The following is a 16,533-nucleotide window of genomic DNA, read 5'->3' as shown; positions in this document are numbered from 1 at the left end:
TTAACATAATGCCAGGCTACCTTCAGTTTCTAGAAGATCAACACAAAGCTGTCATCTTAACAGTGTTTATACACCTAGCTGTACTACTGAGTTAAGTACCCCCTTCCAAAACCAAGTTACTAATTGAGGGCAAATTTTCAAATTTATACAAAAGACTGAAAATCAAGGGAAAGATTCATGCAAAAGTCACAGGCGGGAAAAAAATAATAATCAAAAGCCAACCTTTCAAGAATTACACCCTCTTCATCAGACCACGGAAAGGGTTACTTAAGGCCCCAACCTGCAAAGAATTACCCATATGATTTGTTCCATTGACTCCCTCTAAGTTTAGCAGGATTAATCATGTTCAAGAAAGTAGTTTTATGCTTTCAGAAGTGGAGGGTTTTTTTCCTTCAAGTCAGATTCAAAACCTTTTCAATTCAGTAGAAGTCTTTGCAATTTATGTAGGGATGAGATCTAGGTAAAGCCTCTAATTACCTTAGGATTCTCTTCAGGACTAGAGTATTGCTATTACTTAGATTTTCTTCCTGTTAACTTACTTTGCACTTTTACTAGTATGTGTGTTAATAGACCAAGAATTTCAAAAACAATTACTGATTGTGAGCATCCACATTTAGCTGATTACAGACTCGACAGTAACAAGGTGCCTGAAGACCACTCTGCTTCCCCCAATATGACTCTTTTTCGGGGAATCTCAACAAGAAGACTTAAAAATTGAAGCAACCAAATCAGTCATGTAACATCTTTACTTCCTTTATGAAGGACAAATCCTACCTACTCTTCAAAACCAATTTTTAAAAGTCCATCTTACGTTAGATACGTAACAATCTATTAAGTGCTATGGATTTGATAATAAGACATTAAATTTACCTGTTCAGCAAAAAATGAGATCACTGTAAATACAATAAGTGTTACTAGAACACAGTGAGTCCAGAATTTGAGCTTGTCTCTATATGCCCTCCTGCACAAAGAAAGAAACAGAGAAACAGCTTCATGTATTATAAATGCAAATACATAAACTTCAGAAAGTCTCCATGAAACAGGCAAAGAAAGGTTTTTCCAGTAAAGAGTGACTAGAAAAGGACACAGGCTCTTCTTCACAAAGAGCCACATGGAGAGGACACGAGGCAACAGATGCAAGTTGGACTGGGAGAGGTTTCACCTTGATGTAAGAAAATTTTTGTACAGTGAGAACAATCCCTGACTGGAACAACCTCCCCGGGGATGTGGTAGAGTCCCACCACTGGAGGTTTTCAAGATGTGACTGAACAGGGTGCTAGATAATCTCACATAAATTGAGTTTCCCATGAAATGTTGGGCCGTATGACCTTTTGAGGTCCCTTGCAACCTGGACTGTCCTATGATTCTGTAAAACATTTTGATAAACATAGATTTCCACCAGCATTTCAGCATGTTTTAACCCACTGTGGTAGAAACCTGCTTTGGCTACAAACAAGCCAAAATAAAGTGTTCTTCTGAAACTACCAAAATCTTGATAGATGTCCTCAAAACAGGAGACAACAATATGCCTACTGCTCCAGCCCAAATTTCTACAGCTAGCTGAAATGGGTTTGACCCCGACTCCCTCTGCTGCGTTACAGCAGGGCTTGTAGCACTACAAATCCTCACCTATTCTTGTCACCTACAATCCTCTCATATTTTCCCTTTCCTTACTAACAGCTATTTCTCAATTTGCTGATCAGCAACAAAATTAGTTTTCTTGATTCATTTTTGTTACCAAACCTGCCAACCTCTTGCTTGTAATCTCACATCAACTACCACAATTTCTGAAGTTATTATTTATAAAATGGCAAGAGGTAAACACACATAAAATTTTCAGGCATTATGTAAGAATGAGACACCTGTATCTTTTCTGATGAGTACCCAGCTGATTACTGCTGTCTGACAGATTAAAAAAAGAATCCATTAATAAGAAATGTAGCAGTTGATAATGTCCCTGCGCAAAAAGCATTCAAAACAATGTGGGGTTGGTTTACATTTTTAAAAAGCCAAAAGTCCTGAATTACTTTTAAATAAATAAAAAACCCAACAATTTTTCTTTGAGGTGGATTAGGGCCACTCAATGAAATGTTAATGACTATGATCACCCAATCCCTGCAAACCACAGATTTTAGTCCATTCAAGTATTTTCACGTTAGTTTCACTGTTGACTCCTTCATGACAATACTAGGGGAAAAATGACTTGTAGCAATATGTTCTATAATGACATGCACTACAATAAGTTGAAGAGAACCTGTGTAACATACCATTCTTGGAGTTCATGCATGTGAAGGAAACGATTACGATATTCTCTTGGCAGTTCAAATTGGGAAGGTATGGGAAACATCGACTCATAAAAATCCCTAAGCACCGCTTTCACTGTCTGAGCATCCTTATGATTGTGATCAATATTGTCATTAAGGCAAACAAATTTTCTAGAAAACAAGAAGCCTTTGTTAGAGTTATTTCCTTTAATAATATGGCAAAGGTACTGGCAAACCAAGAACACAAACAGAATCCTTTTAAACAAAATTGATATGGTATACTTTTAAAACCGAATTGATGTATTCTATACCGGTAATCGGTTTCCTTATTGTTGCATTATTTTAAATTAACTTGATTTTAATTCTGAAAGCACCAAGGCTCACCGTGTGTCAAAACCCTTGAGACAAGCCATATTCTTCTCTCTTCTACCTATATAATGCTGCCATCTAATGGGCACTGGTATGATCATCCCAGAGCCCACCTCCTGGATACAGATAGCAGGTCAGGTGGCCAGCATTAAGATTTTGGCAAGGGTTTGTATAGTTTTAAATAAATCATCCTAAGTATCTTAAATAACCAAATGAGCTCCACTGTAGGAGGTAAACATACCAAATTATTAATTTTGCTGCACTTTTCAGAGAAAGTCAACATAAAAACTATAGAAGATTGTAGAAGAGAAGGCAAAGCTTGGTCCCCAGGCTTTGAGTTACTGAGAACACTAAATAAACTGGGCAGAACATGACTTGGATCACAGACCCAAAGCTGAAGTTGTATAATCTACCAAAATACAAACCTCCACCTGGGTAGATTTTATATGGGAATCACTATGACCGAATAAGCACATGCTCCCAGCGAAGCCTCTTGCAGTTATTTCTTGTATAACACACACAACTATCTAGGTTACTGCAAATTATTGCAACTAAAGCAGCAGCTTGTGTGCTAGACTGCTATGTACCCTTGGCCACACTGACCTGGTGCTCGACAACAAAAATTCCCTTTCCCACATATGGGCAAGGTTATGTGCTTTATTTATATTGTGAGATACAAGACCCTTACCTTTTCCCCTGAGGGAGAAATCATATCTGGTGACATATGCCTTGTAATTGCTAACCTTTGTAAATAAGTAGTTCTGGTCAGCTGTATTCTCTATAGTATGGTGTGCTCTTTCAAAGAGCAAAGTTCAGACTTCCAGCATGAAGCTGGAAATAAGCAGAACTCTAGAGCACATGAATCTGCCTATGCAGGGCATGGCCGCTTTTCCTCAGTCTGTACCGAATCTGGCATAATTGGTAATCTTGCTCTAGACAATTACATGCAGGGGATAAACAGTCGAATTGCTACATCCGAGAAGAACAAAATACATCTCTCCGAAGATAAGCAGGCTATGTCTATGCTATCAAGTAATACTATGCAAAGCAGCTGGTTATGACCGCCACATGTCTACACTATAGGCATATAGCTCACTCTGGACTATCCCTGACCTTGTCCCTTGGACTGGCAGCTCATTAGCCCTGGGAATGCAGTAGCTACCCTCCTAGAGTATATATCCCTGTTTAGCTTCATCTGAAAGAGATGCAGTTTACAGACTGAGAGGCTATTACACAGAGGAAACTAACACACAGTTAGCAAGAGCAATGAGGATATTAACCTGTTTCAAAGGGGAAGACTGTTTTAATCCATCCAAAAGAAACCAAATCTGACATTCCTTTGGGTATTACAGAATTAATGCCTTGACGATTAAGGCTCACTTTTCCTGAAGGATGCAAAACAAACATTTTGGGCAGATCACCACATGATCAATACCTTTAGTTCGTCCCAAGAGAGGCAGCAAGTATCTGTTTTTAGAGACTGTGTATAACTGTGCAGGGAAAGTATCGCAAAGAGTAGGAAATGACATGCCTACATAGCCATGCCAGCTCTCCCTTGCTAACAAGGTATGACTACAGTACCACACTACGCTTCGCGGGAATACAGCCCAAGTCACTGGTTCAACCTCACTTCACCAGCCAGCCTACAATCTGGGACTACAATACGCTATTGTTCCATCAGAGGAAAAAAAAAAAAAAAACACAAAAAAACCAACCCAAACCAAAAGGGTATGTATATATGGAATCTCAGGCTGAGTCCACAATAGCATGCCAGCGCATCATCTGAAAGTGAGGGAAGATTCAAAACAGATCAGCTCCCATGCCTCATCTTGCCTGCTGAGGTTCCCGAGACAGACCACACACCTTTACTCAAACACATCCTTATCTAAGGATGCAATCACTCCACAGAATAGGCATCTCCATTTTAAGTTGCTAGAAGGCCTCAATCCATCAGGCATACTCGTACCACAACCAACACAGTGTCAGGATCAAATCTGACAGCAGCAACCACCCTTCAAAATAAGCAGCCAGTGATTACAGGCACAAACTTGAACACTGAAGGTGAGAAACCCATGTTACGTGCCCTCCTTGGACCTAGCAGAAGGCTTGAAATCACACCTACATTTCTAGAAGTCCTGGCCAGCAGATACAAGGAAATGGAGGAGGAAGGGGAGGTAGCAGGATGACTTAGGGGTATGCTGAACCAGGTCTTCTGAGAACTAGAAAGCAGAAGTTATGGGGCCAGAAGACACTCCTGTTAAGGAGGAACAAAAGATACAAACCACCTTTAGCTGCAAAATGTCTCAAGACCAGTATTCCCCTTTCTGAATGAATGGCCTAGCAAGTGGTACAGTGTGAGGCAAATGAAAATCTGCTCTTTATCTACAAATGCAAATAATGGTGCAGCTTCACAGGCCACTGAGATTACCCAATAGTTTGCAGAAACCTGCAAGAGGTTTCAGTGTCCCTGGCCCAAGGTACCTGGTCCTACCTTCCTCCTTACTCTGTTTTGACATTTGTGAGGCCAAACTCATTAAACTGGAAGAGAACTCTCTAGTTTTCTGAAGACAGAAGCAAAGTGCAAGACAAAAGTGTGCAACTGAGAAGGAAGGAAGGAAGGAGTCAGGTGGAGGCACTGTCTCACTTCCAAGACAGCTGGCTATTAAATTATCTCACCATGTCTTGCTGAACCCCAGTCTTATGCAATGAGATTAGGACTACAGTTAAATGCTTCTGTGAAGCAGAGTCTCAAATCCAGTGTCCTTTGCTTTACAAGCTGGTGACTGTGAAATATATTTAATTTCTTTTTCCCCATTTACCTCACAGTCATTTCAGGAGCCTAATTCAACACTACAGAGCCTGCTCTCACATTTGGGTATCTAAAACTTTCACCACCACAGAGTGGAGAAGCAGAGGATTTCCTTCCAGCTTTGGATTGTTTCTTGCCAAATATTAAAAAAATATCACTAACTCTTGCAATGTAACACAGTATGAATGCATAATGGGTATGCAAAACTGATTTTGCAACAAAATAATCCATGGCTAAGTTTAATTTTTAAATTGCTACATAAAGAAGATCAAAACACTCTTCCTTTAAAATAAATTGCCTGCAATATAAACTGTATGCTTTCAACAACAGCAAAATGAAAGCCTTAAAACCAGCTGAAGTTTATAAGTTTTCAAAAGTTTTGGACATTTAAGAATGTAACAAATTAATCAGAAAAGCCCTAGCACAACAGAGAGAGAAGCCACTTAGCTTCACTTCAATAGAAAAAAATGGAAGTACTTTTGGTTAAGATTGGTCTTACCCTGTAACACAATATAAATATACATTGCAATATTTTTTTTTCAACACACAAACAGTTTGAACAGTTGAAGCAGAAAATTAAAACCATCTCAAAGCTTCATACAAATCAAGAAACAGGATACCTGGGATTTTTTCGTATGTCATCCAGCTGACCAACTACATGAGAAACATTTGTGCGAATCATTTTGAAGGCAATTTCCTCTTCTCCCATGATTTCAAACCTTATTGTTATAAAAAATTGTACATTAGTAGAACAACTCAAATTCACATTCAATAAATATCAATTTAATATATTTAATAGAATTTCTGATCTGACTGTCCAACCTTCATTAGAATTTATAACTTGATTTCTATCAGTATACTCACATTTTTCAGCTAATGCTCTAGCACAGAACCACTTTCCTATAGATTTATTAGTAACCATCCATAAACTGAAGAACTGAATTCTAATACAAATTATGTAAACTACAAGTTTCAGCAAAAGAGTAGCAGTCTGAAAGCAAACATAACACTTACTATGCTCTTCTCCCCCTCCTCACCTTCCCGCAATTTACAACTCTAATTGATGTGAGAAAACACGTTGTTCTTATCCAATCAACAATGACAGAAAAATCTTACATAAAATTACAGCAGGGTATATAAAACTACGACCTTAAATTTAAATAAAACCTTCCACATACACCTAATCAATAACCTTCTTTCATCCTACAGTTTTATTTGACTTTGCCCCAGGAGTAGCTACAACTGCACACTTCAGAGACTCCTCACCACTCTCCCCTGCCCAATGCTGCTGGTGAGGCAATGGACAGGAGACCAGGCTATAAGCTCCACGCCAAACAGCCTCGTTGGCGTGCAGTTGGTTTGCAGGTTTCAGAGAAGAAAGATCTGGTAGAATCTGCATCTCAGGCAGATTTATGCAAATACAATTATACAAACAAACCCACAGTCACGATCATAGAATCACAGAATCTTTTGGGTTGGAAAAGACCATTAAGATCATTGAGTCCAACCGTTAACCTAGCACTGCTCATATCACCACTAAACCATGCCCCTAAGCACCTCATCCACATGTTTTAAATACCTCCAGGGGTGGTGACCCAACCACTTCCCTAGAAGCCTGTTCCACTGCCTGATGACCCTTTCTGTGCACAAATTTTTCCTAAAATCCAATCTAAACCTTCCCTGGCACAACTTGAGGCCACTTCCTCTTGCCATATCATTTATCACTTGGGAGAAGAGACCAACCCCCACCTCTCTGCACCCTCCTTTCAGGTAGTTGTAGAGAACGATAAGGTCTCCCCTCAGCCTCCTCTTCTCCAGGCTGAGCACCCTCAGCCGCTCCTCACACCTGTCACTCCTACCTGTTATTCCTCCTCCTTACAGGAAAATTACAAGGTAGTTAGGCCTAAAATGCTTTTCCTGAAGTTCTCTCTTTTTAAGCTTCAGTAGAAGAAAGGATAAAGCAGATTTACAAGTTCCAGGAACAGAGCAGGCTCTTTCCTCCTTTTTACACTACTTTAATTGCCCTCACTCACTACATATAGTCAATTTATGCAGCCATCTAAAGATAATTTGGCTTACTGTTGTACAACAAAAATTGGGAACTGGTCCAAGCTGACAGAATTAGCATGGGAATATTTAGTCTACTAAGTAAGAAACTAAAAAAAAAATATTCCACACAATGAAACATTCATAAGTAGATATCAGTATGTTTCTTCAGTTCTAATGTTAAACTAAAGTGAGCTGAGATTTGTTAACATACATAAACAATCCTTGGTCATGAATGTATTTATACCCCTTCTTATTTCTTCACAAAAGCTAGCATGGCTTCGCACAGGACTGTAACAACATACCTGTATTTGTTTTTGTCCTTGTATGCCTTTCGAATTCTGTCAGTCACAGGTTTGCAATTAGTCACTAGGCTTTTTGTTACTGGAGGCTGGAAGAAAATATTGTTTAGATTACAGGTTACTGAAAATTATAAAGCCTGTAGAAAACTTATGTCTTTTTAACAAAGTACATTACAGCTAGAAAGGCCTGCATACACTTTACTCTCCTGGAATGAAAAGCACTAGTTTCTTGATCAACTGTTAAGGGGAAAACAAAACCAAAACCACACCAAAGATACCAGTGCATAACATCAAATTCCTATGCATACAAATATATAAAAAATACAGATTTTTGGCACAAAAAAAAAATGCAAATTCTAGATTTCATCCTCAATAAAATATTCAGAAATTATAGCTCATTTGACAGCTGTCTTTGACATTCCTCAGGTAGAGGCTACCAGGAACAGTGGCCAGGCAAATTCTGTAGAACATCTGATACACATTAGGCCTCATTTCTATCACAAGCTATGTTGAAACAATTCTAAGAAATAAAATCCCTGTTCTGAAGGGACATTTCTGTGGTAGTAGACACATTCCCAGAAATTTAGCTGTCACAGACAACAGAAATAAAAAAAATAGATAGGGTTTGCGTTTAGCACAGAGCCTATTTTGTCACTATTTAAACTGACTCATAACATCAGTACATTAGGCATTGCTGCTTAGATTAGTAATATTTTAATCTTTTTGGAGAGCTAGTAAAATAATTTGACATTGTTCCCAACCACTGAGGTTTATTTTTAACCCATCTTAAATAATATTCATGGCAACCATCCTTTTATTAATACTCTGCAAAATTCTGTGAAGTAAAAACTTTGAAAACTAATTGAGAGTTATAAAGAGGCAAAATGAAGTCTCAATTTTCACAGAATGTCGAGGTTGGAAGGGGCATCAGTAACCCATCTGGTCGAACACTCCTGCTCATGCAGCGCCACCTAGTGCCAGTTGTCCAGGACTACGTCCAGGTGGATTCCAAGTATCTCCAAGGATGGAGACTGCCCAGAATTGGGCAATCTGCACCAGTACTTGGTCATCCTCACAATAAGTGTTGCCTGATGTCCGGGGGGAGCCTCCCGTGTTATCAGATTGTGCCCATTAACTCTTGTCCACCCCACTCTGGGACACCACTGAGAAGAGCCTGGCTCCATCTTCTTTGTTCCCTCCCTTCAGATATTTATATTAACTGGTAAGATCCCCTTGAAACTACCCTTCTTTAGGCTAAACAGCCCCCACCCTCTAAGCCTTGCCTCAAAGAAGAAATGCTCCAGTCCCTTAATTGGCTTCATGGCCCTTCACTGGTCTCCCTCCGCTATGTCCATGTGTCTCTTATACTGAGGAGTCCAGAACTGGACCCAGCACTCAAGGTGCAGCCTCACTAGTGCTGAGTAGAAGGGGTCACCTGCCAGCAACACTTCCTTTGATGCAGCTCAGGGTACCATTAGCCCTCTTGTGGCAAGGGCACACTGTTGGCTCATGCTCAACTTGGTGCCCCAACAGGACCTCCGGGTCCTTTTTGCCAAGCTGCTTTCCAGGCCCCAGTATATACTGGTACATGGGCTTGTTCCTTCCCAGGTGCAGGACTTCGCACTTCTTGCTGAATTTCATGAGGTACTTGTCAGTCCATCTTTGGATGTTGAAAGTAGTTAGTCTGAAGCCTTCAAGCTAAGAAGAATTATTCTAAAAGATGTCCATCTGATAGTTTGGGTTTTTTTTATTTTGTTTTGTTTTTAAATATATGGAATATAACATATAAAAGCTTAACAGAAAGTTCTAGTCAGAGTGGTGTTTGGCTTACTGACTTTTGGTTCACAACCGTAAATTTCCTAACAAGGATAACTTTTAAAATCCCACATATAACAACATTCTGAAGTTCAGCTTTTCTCTGTTTTTGAAGGAAATTAATAGCTTTATAACATTAGGAAGTAGCTTGTAAAATTTCATTTTATAACACTTCATGCATGCACAAGCAGAAATTTTTGTAAACACATTCCTTCTAGAAATCAACCAGCTTTTTAAGCACAGTAAATACATGCTCAGGAAAGAAAATGAGCACCTTTTAAAGACCAATGTTTCTTACCAGATTGGGATCATAATATGCTTCCTGAGTTGGTGGAATGACATGGATCTGAGTGATGTTGGCAGGAAGAGCTTTGGAGCAATTTATTAGCATTTGTTCTAGACCTGTCAAATCCTAACAGAAAGAGGAAAAAAAGATAATCTTGTTTTCTCACTGACATAGTTCTAAAAATCCAAGGTACACAGACATTTAGTGTTGTCTACATAAAAAAGTTTTCATGCTACTGCTGGAAAAAAACAACTTAATACTCAGCAGACCCCAATTCAATAACTGCCAAAGTCAGTGGGATTTCCCATAGGCCTAAAGTAAAGCACATGCTCAGTGCATAGTTGAACTGAGATCAGATAAAGCATGACTTAATGTCACTTTCATTTAAAAATGAGAAACACCTCTACTGGTGATGCCAGGTCAGTAGAGAATTCCCAAACTAGCAGTGGCATATTAAATCCCAAATCAAGCAAGCAAACAGAAGAGTGAGCTGAAAGGACAGGAAGGTACAGGCCAGGAACACACTAAAGCAGGGCTGTGTTCCAGCTATACCAATGTTTGAGTCATGTTTTAAGAACATATCATATTTTTTGTTTGTGACAATTCCTCTCTGTAAAGCAGAAAGAGCACTCTTCATTCTCTACCAACTGTCTCTGAGTGTAAGTCCTACAAAGACTATGTCTCTGTTGATCAGGTTTCTAGAAAAAACAGAAATGTGGAGTCTTCACGTATAGACTATACGTTTCATTACATCATACATTTTCATTTCTAGAAAACTAGAAGTGTGAGTCTCCTCCTTTGCTACCCTTCTTCCCCTCTTCTTTCTTTAGGCTACAAGTTCCTCAGGGCCAGGACTGTCTTTTACTGCACGCAAGAACCACCACAACGAGACCCCACTCTTCACTGCGGCTTTTTACCAGTGAACACCTTTTCTGACACGCTCATACTGTTTTCTTGAACTCAGACACCAGTGATCCATTTTTCTGATGCTGCTAGCACTCAATTTAATTGTCGATTCCATATAACAACGGTAAAGTAGAACACCAAGCTATGTTTTCCGGGTAGAATTTAAGAATTGCCTGATGTTACAAGCAAGGATAAAGATTTGACTCATTTTATGATAACAGTCTAGGACTTCAAAACTCAAGTTGCACTGAAAGTTACTGCTGAGGAAAGGTACCTGCAAACTTAATGGTAGTTCATGGATTCTCGTGGCCAACGTGCGAATCTCTCTGTCAGACAAAATGCCTGACTGGTCCGTATCAACCTCATCGAAGATCTGAGATATGTTCAGTGGCTGGACTGCACTCATAAGATAGTAGAAATACGAAAAAGCAAACTGCATGTCTTCTGAGTGCCGCACTTTGTGAAATGATGTCTTGTCAAACTCCTCAGGAAACCTAGATAGGAATGTAAACTTATTTAGTTCTCCAGTTTCTTAAAGTAAAACATTCCTTGCCTAAAAACAAATTCTCATCTAGAATTTTGAAAGGTCCTTGAAGTCTCCTTATTTTAGCACAACTATCATGTTACAATGAATTCCCCACTTCCTTTTTCAAAATATAATTTTAATCACATTGGAAATAGCTAGAGCAAAGCATGAACAGAAAAGTACAATTACCAACAGTTTTTTATTATTCCAAACAAAGCCATACTCACATATCCTGTAGCTCTTGCATAACTGTGCGGTCAATCATATGAGGCATATGAGCAGGGACTTTCCGAGATGTAAATCCAAATTTGCTGTTTAAAAGCTTATTTACATATCGGAGGGAATCAGCAAATGTATCTTTCAGCTGCCTTCCAAAATGCTTGCCATCAGTAAAGTATGACATTTGCTTGAGTAAGGACTCTTCTTCCTAAATAGCAAGACAGGCATAAATCAAGGTTACATTAATGAAAAAGACCAAATAACATTAAACACTTAGGAAAAATGACATTTCAGACAGGTGCCATCACTTTCCAGTATTTAAAAGTGGAAAGAGAAGTTCTGAATATTTTTCTTCATATTCCTTAGTTCTATCTTTAAAAAGAAAAGATAAAATGTAACATTTTCCTTAAAGTTGTCATGCTTTGAAGAGTAGTAGTTTATAAAAAACTTCCTTAATACTTATGCTCTGACACCTCATACACAGACACACTCAAGTCCCTGTCTGCTATCATATCTATTTGTAATATTGCCTTTTTTCATCTGATTATTCATCCACATTTGATAAACTGGAATCCTATGAATATAGAGATTCCTCATGCAAAATCCTATCTCAGATAAACAGAAAAAGGTAGATTATTGAAAACAGCTCCTTTGCTATACGGAATAGTGCAAAGCAGTTTGCTACCAACTGAAGCACTGTCTCCATCTTCTCTTCTAGAGGTTTTCAAAACTGCAAAATGGTTTGGCTGGCAGCAGATGAAGCTTTCTTGACACTGTCTAGATACTCAGTTTTGTTAGCAGACTTCCAATTTAACTTTTAGAATCCAAGTACTTACCATGAAACTTTTTTTAATAAGCTGGATCCATATTTGCATAAATGCAATCAAAAGAAAATTTACGCTTTCTGTTGTAGTGCTATGTCTGAACAATACCACTGTGCCAACATACAACGAATAAAAAGTGAATCTGACTAAAAAAAAGGCAGTAGAAAGGAAACAGAAATAACTATTCAGTTTTTGTCACCTAGCAAAGACAGGCCCAGATCATAAACAAATCAAATTTTATGTGAAAAGTCAAAATGAGCTTTCAAAAAATCTCAGTATTTGCCTCAAAAGCAAGGCACATTCTAAATTTATGGGTCATATTAACTGTATTCCACTAAATGAGAAAAACAGCAACTATTCCAATAAGCAATATTAAGATACTCACCTCAAGAAGGTCCTGGAAATACTTCTTTTTCTCCCATGGCAAAAAGCCTTGGTAACTTCCAGCATAAAACTGTAATTTTCTTCCCACTAACCCCTCCCTTACATTTGTATCCACTTGCACACCCTCCTTTCCTCCTTCCATTCCGTGTGTGTCTTCTCCAGTATCTAAATTCCCAGTGTGTTTTGATTTCTGGGTTTCCCTTAATATGAGTGCATTCAGTACTTTTTCTCGAGTTTCATTTTTATTTCCCAAGCTCTGGGCTGGAAGTGTGTATTTAGGCTTTACTTTATAAATAGGTTTATTTGTGTTCATTGTCACAACAGTGCCCTTTGTTCCTGTGAGCCTTGAAGGGAGTTCTTTTGCTTCTACTGATTTTATTTTGCCATTGTTCACATCTTTAGGAGGCTTCTGCAAGCTGGTATAGTTGTTCTTATTTTCTGAATGATTATGCACCTCCTTTTCCAGGCCTGTACTACTCTTTACTGTAGGTAAGAGCTGGAAAGGTCTCAGAAGAGCAGCCTTGGATAGGTTAAATCCCTTCTGAGTTATATCACCACTCAGCAGTTTTAAGTCCAGCTTCTGCAGTGCTAGGCGAACACCTTCAGGAAGGAGAGACATGTTTACTGATGGTATTAGCACCTCTTCACGCAGACCCTCCTTTGTGCCATTTCGACGTCTCCTGACTCTTGGAAAGCGTTTTTCTTCAGGAATATCCTCAAATATCATTTCAGCTTCTGGTATTGAAGTTACAGTTTTAAAATCAGAGCTGGACTTTTGCATGGAAGTTGTGTTCAGTTTTGGTTCCTCTCTAGTATCAGCTTCAACAGCAACCTGCACTTTAAACTCCTCATCATTTTTATTTAGAAATGTAATGTTAAAATAGACCACAGTTGCATTCATGCCACTATGCATTATGAGGTGGATAGTCTTCCATTTGTTAGCAACTGAAGCATGCCGGATAATTGGATTATCACTATATGAACCCTCAATCCCTTTCTTGGCTATTTCGCTGAAGCTGAAGTAGGCTAGACATTCACCTTTGGGAATTACATAGTAGGTCTGATTAAGCTGAAGTGTCACCTTGTACATCTCGTCAAAGTGATCTGGGGAAAAAAGGAAAAAAAAAATTTCTGTCAATCTGCAGTGTGACACCTGTCTTCCAGTCTTCTTTAACTGTAAGATGCCCAGCTAGATTTACAACATTAGCAGGGAGACAGCTTTGTGAAAGAACACTTACAGTAGCTTCCAGTTTCTTGCTCACCTATCTTTAATAATGAATAAGCAGAACATACTCAGATATATAAAGCTGCCAGATGTTCCAGTGGTAATTCTAATATATAATTTATCACTCTTTGAGCGTCTCATGATCACACATCACTTAAAATTATGTATCAGTCATAAGTAACAAGTCCATAACTACAATTTTGCCCCATTTCAGTAGATTAATGTTACAACAGTTGGATTTCCCTACTGCACTGCATCTTGATTTGAGACTTCCAACATCAGATAGGGTGAATCAAACTTCTCCCTCTCACAGCAGAAGACAGATTATCTGTCAACTCTCACATGAACAAAACCTCACTGCCAGCAACAGAACTGCCAGTAACACGTTTGTCTGAGCTGAGATGCAGAGGAGCCTCTACTCTTCCCAATAAGCCAAATTCTTCCATTTCTGTTCCCCTGCATATACTAGACAGCACTCTCAATCCATTCACTCCTGACAGTCTTTCATATCAACATAAACTTCAGGGAACTTCACGGGTGACTGAAAGTAGCCTTTGGCAAGAGCCCAGAGCCAGGCTTGAACTCGTGCTGTCAGCATCAAAGAGGTTCTTTAAATTTCTTAACCCCTACGGGCATCATCAAGTCAGCTGTCCTTATTCGGGTAAAGACTGTTTGCATAGCTGAAATCTAATTTCTCCACTTAAAATGTAAGCCTCTTGGGGCAAGGAGTTTAATGCTTGCTGCTTCGTGAAGCATCAAGCCCCCCACCCATGCTTGGTCACTAACAGTTTTACTAAATAAAGCAGCATATAACATGGATTCAGGTTTAGATTGGTGAAGCATCTGATTTTATTTTTCTTCAGCCGCTAGCAGCTCTTTCCCATGACTCTGTACAGGGCATCTTAGCCCAGTTTGGGAGAAATGATGAACCAAACAGGTCACGCAATTCAAGAGAATTCACATACCCTGGCCACAGTCACCAGCATCAAATCCACAGGAGAGGACATTGCAGGCCTGATCACAGAATTTGTCTGCTAGCCAGGAATTAGCACAGCCTTGGTTACAGTATGAAACACCACTTATTCCTGCACCAAACTGCCATGGTGGTCCATTCCCAATACCTCCAACTGCACCTCCACCAGCAACATAGCGATTGCCCCCACTGTTACCTACAGGGAGAGAGAAGAAAAACAAAAAAACCCCAGTAATTTGAAATCCTTATTTCTGAAGAAAGGCACATTTTAAGCTACAGTGTTAAAGCTAGAACAAAAAGTGTACAAACTTATCACCGGTGAAATTAAAATGGGGCAAAGGCTAACAAGAACTCTGTGAGTTAGTGTAAGATCCGTAAGTATACACAGTCTCCCGGTAGAAGTTTAGGAAACAACTTAAAATTGAAAAAAAACCACTCCAACATATTTTTCATAACTTCAAAAAGGAAGAATTCAGAAAAATTTACTACTTTCTCATGCTTGCAATCTTGACTTTACAGCTTCCTAGAGGGCTATCACTTCCTCCGTCCAAAAGTACCACTTCATTTTCCTACCTTGCAGTCCTGAAAACTCAATCTAGAAACTAATGGTGCAGCATCACAGTCCTGTTACTATTTGGATTCTGAGCCCAAATTATATATAATGTTGTATCTAGTACAATAATAAATTGAATTTCAAAAACCTTTATTTCACCTAGTCAAATTTGTTACCCAACGAATGATTTTCCATAAAAATTTATAGTTTGCAAAATTTAAGAAATAAAGTTTTCATCTGTAAGCCAACATTATTTTACCATTGAAGGAGGCAAATTTTGTGTTACCAGAGAATGACAAGTGATAGAATTATTCTTATAAGAAAAACAAACAGTTCACTTTTTCTAAATTTAACATTGCAGTCTTACCAATGCAATCACCTCCATCCCAATCACATGCTGAGTTATTACAGGCTTTATCACAGTAACCATCTTTAATCCATGAGCCAGGACATCCCTCAGCACAGTTTGGCACAGGCCAAGTCAAGTAAACCTGAAACAACATTACAGTCTGAGATAAGGACTGGCAAATAGAAGTCAACTGAGCTTGTTTCTTGGAATACAGAAGCTTAAAATAATGTCTGCCTGTGTATAGTGCCTTAAGTATTCATGAAGCTTTACAGACAGCTTTTAAGCCCTGTCACCTGTGAAGTAAATGTTATCCCTTTCAAACAGAAGGAAGAACTGAAGAATTCTCAAGGCCGTACAGCAATGGAGCAATGGCCAGAAATATAAAGCAGGATTTCCCAAATCTACTTCTGCAGACCATATGCCATTGAAAGTTAATATTTTATCTTTTATCAGACAAGCAGGGGGAACTTAAACTCTGAAACAGCTCTGCAGTTCATTTGTTCTCCTGACTCAAAATGTTTCTCCATTACTAACCAGTCATGAGATAAGCAGCACATGTTGAACATAATCCCTGAAGCATCTGATCTTCTATGACTTAAATAATTCTAAGAATTGACAAGATAAAAAAAAGTGTGTGGGTGTGTGTATTTTCAACTGGGGAGGCATTAAAAACCACACATATT

General features: G+C 38.9%; 1 protein-coding gene across 1 annotated transcript in view; it reads right to left on the bottom strand.

Moving 5' to 3' along the window:
* GNPTAB (N-acetylglucosamine-1-phosphate transferase, alpha and beta subunits) overlaps positions 1-16,533 on the bottom strand; it is a 39,734-nt gene that overhangs the window by 915 nt on the left and 22,286 nt on the right. Inside the window, exons 10-20 of the mRNA XM_010156501.1 lie at positions 15,869-15,992; positions 14,941-15,144; positions 12,752-13,854; positions 11,551-11,750; positions 11,072-11,291; positions 9,904-10,017; positions 7,794-7,879; positions 6,063-6,161; positions 2,268-2,435; positions 871-961; positions 223-280 (exon numbers count right to left, since the gene is read on the bottom strand). Coding sequence (XP_010154803.1) covers positions 233-280; positions 871-961; positions 2,268-2,435; positions 6,063-6,161; positions 7,794-7,879; positions 9,904-10,017; positions 11,072-11,291; positions 11,551-11,750; positions 12,752-13,854; positions 14,941-15,144; positions 15,869-15,992 — 2,457 coding nt within the window. The 3' untranslated portion in view covers positions 223-232. The remainder of the gene's footprint in view (positions 1-222; positions 281-870; positions 962-2,267; positions 2,436-6,062; positions 6,162-7,793; positions 7,880-9,903; positions 10,018-11,071; positions 11,292-11,550; positions 11,751-12,751; positions 13,855-14,940; positions 15,145-15,868; positions 15,993-16,533) is intronic.

The sequence above is a fragment of the Eurypyga helias genome, unplaced genomic scaffold (assembly GCF_000690775.1).
Source record: "Eurypyga helias isolate BGI_N326 unplaced genomic scaffold, ASM69077v1 scaffold4758, whole genome shotgun sequence".
In the NCBI taxonomy this organism is placed as follows: Eukaryota; Metazoa; Chordata; class Aves; order Eurypygiformes; family Eurypygidae; genus Eurypyga; species Eurypyga helias.
This window is presented reverse-complemented; position numbering and strand designations above follow the sequence as displayed.